A 5,346-nucleotide genomic window follows, 5' to 3' on the forward strand; every position below is an offset into this window, starting at 1 on the left:
GGACATCGCATTATACTAGTAAAATAAATAGCGAAAATAAGGAATTGGTTATTCGTTTAGGTTGCTAACTATTAGTTTACATAGGTACGATCTATTGATTGGAATGGATAAATCACTAAAAGCAATAAAAAAACCGATGTATATAACAAAAGTATTCAATTGTAATTTTATCTATGGAGTAAAATGAGTTGAAGTAGCAGAAATTTGTAAACCAAATTTTTTATTCGAATAAATTTTTTGGCTTTAAAACTATATGAAAATTAACAACATAATAACATTTACAATGTTTATGATTAATAATTGTATAATCAAACAATAAAAATAAGATTGCATTTTAGACGTTAATTTCTTCTAATTATCTTCATCACATGACATATCTACATTTTCAAGTAACTCCTTTATTTCATCCTTCGTAATTTTTTCTATAACAATCTTATTGTCGATACGTTTCAAAGTCATTATTTTCACATTTTCTTCGTTTATTATACTATTTTTGGAGATCTTTAAAAATACTTTTAGAGCTAATTGTTTAGCTAGTTCCAAATTCGTTTTGAAATCGGTTTTAGTCAATTCTTTCTCCAATAAACTCTTTGCGACTTCAGACTCCCGTCCAATAGCAGTACATAACCAACCGTAATAACTTCCACTTGGATCTGAGTGAAATAGTTGATAACCGTAACGTTCATCCCATCCTATGTATAAAGCTGAAACGGCAAACGGACGATAAGTACCATATTGCGTGTAGGACTGAATGATGCTGGCTAAATGCCTTACCAATTCTTCACATGGCATTTGTTCACCATATTCCTCAACGTGTTCGTATACAGTATCCTGTAGCTCCGTAGTAAGTACAAGGCAGTCACCTGCAACACCAGACATCGCACAAATTGTGTCACTGTAAGATATTCATTAGTATTTATAATACCCAGACAATCAATATTGGCTACTCACTTTGAAAGTTGAAATAATTTTCCAGTGCATACAACGGTAGTATCCCTTAATTTGGTATCACCACCATCTTCCACGGCCAACAAAACACCATCTTCAGCTACAATACCAACACAGCTACCTGCATATGATACGGTCTCCATTGCGTATTCAACTTGATACAATCGCCCTTCCGGCGAGAATTTTTTGGCAGGTAATTCGTCAGACTTATAAAAAAATTGTTATTAGTTATTTGATAAAATTGAAATTTAAAGTTTTTATTTATATTAATTCGAAACGTATACTAACCATTATTTTTGGAAATTTATAATATTTTTCTTAAGCAAGATATAACGGATATGCAAGTTTAAGTTAATGATAAGAAAATGGAAAGAAAATTGACTACATTATTTAATTTGATTTTTCTGACATTTAATATAATGTTAACTTTTTTAATATTAATATTAATATTAAACAAGATTTAGTATTGAATTAACTTATATTGTTTTGTAATTAAAATAATCAAAATAATAACTAATTATAACTTTTATCCCATTGTGTTTATAACCCGTCTTCAGTTAGTACCTAGGCAGTTAATAACTAAAAACAAAATTTTTAAAGCACATAAAACCTTATTCTGATTAAAAAATAATATATTAAATTATAATTGGCATATATTTTAATGTTGATATTGTATGTTTAAGATTCTCAGAGAGTATTGGGCAAGAACAGTAAGCGAAGAAGTGTGATAGATAAAAAAATTTATGAGAAGTTGCAATTAATCGATTATCCTAACGATTTCAGAGTAAATTACCCCAAAATTAATTAGTGAGACTTTAGTTAAAATTGAATGTTAAAGCTTAAAGATGATTCAGTTTTTGCAAACAAATATATGTAATCTTCCCCGCAGATACATAATTACTAATATTAATAAAATTAATATTAATTATGTACATACCTTTTGCTCAAAAAGTACTCGGATTTTGTAAATAAAACACAAATTTAAATTTTATTCCAAATTTATTTTATTTCCTTCAAAATATGCTCCTTCTGAAGCAATACACATATGCCAACGCTTAACCCAATTTTCCATACACTTTTCGCAGTCCCGTGAAGGTATGGCTTTTAGTTCCTTCAGCGAATTCTCTTTTACCGATTCAATCGACTCAAAACGCTTACCACGAAGGGGCGTTTCGGGAACAGAAAAAGTCGCACGGCGCCAGATCTGGCGAATATGGTGCCTGAGTGATGACAATGGTGCCGTATTTGGTCAAAAAATCGCGTACAACAAGAATTTTCCATAGTAAAAATCGATAAATGCTCTTGAGGTAGTCTCACATTAATAGCTGCTGTAAACAAACTAATTGACAGATGGCGCTCAAATTTTTACCATGTCGAGAAAGGGTGCACCAACATAACAGAAAACAAAACAAAAAATTTTTGAATAAGGTCTAACAAACAACAAAATCCGGATACTTTTTGAGCAGAAAATATATGTATACATTGATAAGTATGTTATGGTGAAAGTTTGTAAAGTCGTTAAAATAAAATTTTTTTTTGGAAAAAAGAACAAGGCATACCTTTTTGTTTATCCATAAATTATATATCTTAATTTCTAATTAAATTATGAATCTTAACACTACTTTAAGCCTCGGTTTGTTTAGTTAATAAATCACATAAATGATTAAAGGTTTTGCCTACTATAAGTAATATGATGTCTGCTAAAGCCTAAACAATGAAAAAGGTCACTCTACCTAAGTTGTAGTACTAGATTTTATTCTTTACTAAAATCTATATTATGTTAGAAATAGTGGTGAAGCTATGTTGTTTTTCCTTTAACATTCATTTGGAGAATTCTTTTCTTTTTTCGTGGCTATTTATACGTTTAGACGCTCTTCAGTTCAGCAAGCACTTCCTTCTTGTTCTTGTAATAAGATTATACCGAGAATTTCATCAAAACTCTTTAGTTAATGGTACAGTTAATCCTAAATTTGTTAAAACGTTTTCTGCGTTCGTTACATTTACAACCACTAATTCAGCATTTAGAAAAACTCTTGTCAATCTAAAAATCAAACTTCTAAAAAACACTTTAAGCTTTGTTTAGACTCTTTTACTTAACTCTATCAAAATACAGCAATATGTGCAATTTCTTATACAAATTCCATACAAAATATCTAAAAAAATATGCTTAGTAGATTAGATAAGCCTGAGAGTAAACATTATATTAGATACTTAATTTATTAAGAATATTCACTGCAAACTTATTGCAAGGTGCACGAAATGCATAGGTGCACCTTGCAATGATTTTACATGACAGTTTGAATACTCCTATTGAAGTTTTAACTATATACATTTTGATGTCAGTAGTTCATCTATCACTAAATTTTATTTTTATAAACAAATTAATAAATTACATATATGTAATAAAGGGAGGCCAAGATTCAACTAGGATCGTTGCGTCCCTAATGATGATGATGAATAAATTAATATATTTTCTTTTTTGATTTCTTATAATTATATTACAAAAAGTGTTAAATATAATCACTTATAATTCTACGAGGGCGGTTTGATAAGTCAGTGACTTTTTGAATAAAACAAATTTTTTTCGGCAAATAAACATTTTATTTTTCTACACAATCACCTTTTAGCTCGATACATTTAGTCCAGCGTTTTTCTAATTTTCTTATTGCCTCCAAATAATATGTTTTCTCAAAGTTCTCAAAATACGCGTTTGTTTCGGTAATGACTTCTTCATTCCACTCAAATCTCTTACCGCCCAGCCATTTCTTTAGGTTTGGAAACAGAAAATAGTCGCAGGGGGCTAATTCTGGAGAATATGCTGGATGGGGTAGCAATTCGTATCCCAATTCGTGGATTTTGGCCAGAAATGCTTAATCAGCACACAAAATTTACTTTTTTCCGTTTTCGTAAAAATTCACTAGGTTGTCTGCTTTGAACGGCTATCAAACACCAACTGAACGACGTAGCTTGCTCAAAATTAGAAAGTTGCCCACTGGTAGATTACAGCTGACGGCAGTACTGTTGCATTTGGAATAACAGCGCGGGAAATTCAAAAAGTCACTAACTTATCAAACCGCCCTCGTATCATAACTAAAAATAGTTGTTTAATTTCCTTATTTTATGCTTATTTAATAATATTTCATTATTTGTTTGGTTTATGAATCATCGTTTCTCCTTGGCGTACGTTCCACCACTTGGCATTTAATGCTCATTTCTATGCAACTCAGGCGACGAAATCAAATTGACGAACTGCAGAGGAAGTTTGAAGTTAACATTTTTATTTATAAAAACAGGGACCAATGGAAGGTACCAGCAATGTGTTGGAGCATTGAAAACGTACGTATCATTGCCAATTGACATTAAAGTTGGCCATAAAGTTGTCGTTTAAGAGTGAAACTTCAACAAAAAAAAAACAGCAGCGCCCAAAGTTCCATGTTGGCTATTTTTTGGCGCGAATTCAAATGATTAACTTCTTGAATATTGGTGGAAAAAAGGTTTTTTAATAGCTGTTGCAATAACAAATGCCGCATAAAACTTTATATGGACTAAATGTCAGCCGACATTATAAATTACGTTTTTTGCATTCTCACTTTGTTGAAGTCAGTTTTTACTGTCTGTATTTGGACGGCTGTGTAGGTTGGTAGTTAAATTTTCGCTTTTAAGCACTTCAAACTACAGAACAATGCCGCCAAGACTGTAAATGCACCTTCACCCCTTCGTGCAGAATTCTTGCCTAGGTACACAAGAACATTAGACCAGAAAGTTTCGGATTTCTCATTAAAAAGTCGGGCCCGCTGCTGTATATTTTTCGATATTTTAAGTTTATGTAGTTTGGCAGCACTGTCCTTAATTACTATGCCAAAAATGAGCGCGATCTGTCAGACAGTTCGTTTACGGGAGCTGTTGAAACCAGTTCACCTCAGTAGTGCGTTGCGAAAAAAACAATGGAAAAAAATATTGAACAAAGAGTTTGCATCAAATTTTGTGTTTCGAACGAATTTCGTGTGCAGAATCGTTGCGAATGCTACAAAAGGCTTATGGGGAATCAGTTTTATCGAAAACTCAAGTTTATGAGTGGTACAAAGCCTTCCAGGACGGTCGTACGACCGTCGAAGACATTTCGCAACGCACTACTGAGGTGAACTGGTTTCAACAGCTGCCGTAAACGAACTGTCTGACAGATCGCGCTCATTTTGGGCATAGTAATTAAGGACAGTGCTGCCAAACTACTAACATTAAAATATCGAAAAATATACAGCGCGCGAATTTTAAATGAGAATTTCCGAAAACTTTTCAGTCTTAATGTATATTAGTACCACTAGCAAAAATCAAAAGTGCGATTGAGTAGCTTTACATAAAACTGCACACAAGTTGTTTATTTTATTTACTGGCCGACTT

The 5,346-nt window shown here is 32.0% G+C and overlaps 1 protein-coding gene across 1 annotated transcript; it reads right to left on the minus strand.

Annotated features, from left to right (window-relative positions):
* Positions 1–328: 328 nt before the first annotated feature.
* On the minus strand, positions 329–1,291 carry LOC119663101 (proteasome subunit alpha type-4-like). Its single transcript, XM_038072763.1, has 3 exons — positions 1,237–1,291; positions 952–1,154; positions 329–895 (listed from the first exon to the last, which is right to left on the minus strand). The coding sequence occupies exons 1-3, from the start codon at positions 1,237–1,239 to the stop codon at positions 352–354; spliced, it is 750 nt and encodes a 249-aa protein (XP_037928691.1). The 5' UTR covers positions 1,240–1,291; the 3' UTR covers positions 329–351.
* Between the last annotated feature and the right edge of the window lie 4,055 nt (positions 1,292–5,346).

The sequence above is a fragment of the Teleopsis dalmanni genome, unplaced genomic scaffold, assembly GCF_002237135.1.
Source record: "Teleopsis dalmanni isolate 2A unplaced genomic scaffold, ASM223713v2 unscaffolded_contig_0131, whole genome shotgun sequence".
Lineage (NCBI taxonomy): Eukaryota > Metazoa > Arthropoda > Insecta > Diptera > Diopsidae > Teleopsis > Teleopsis dalmanni.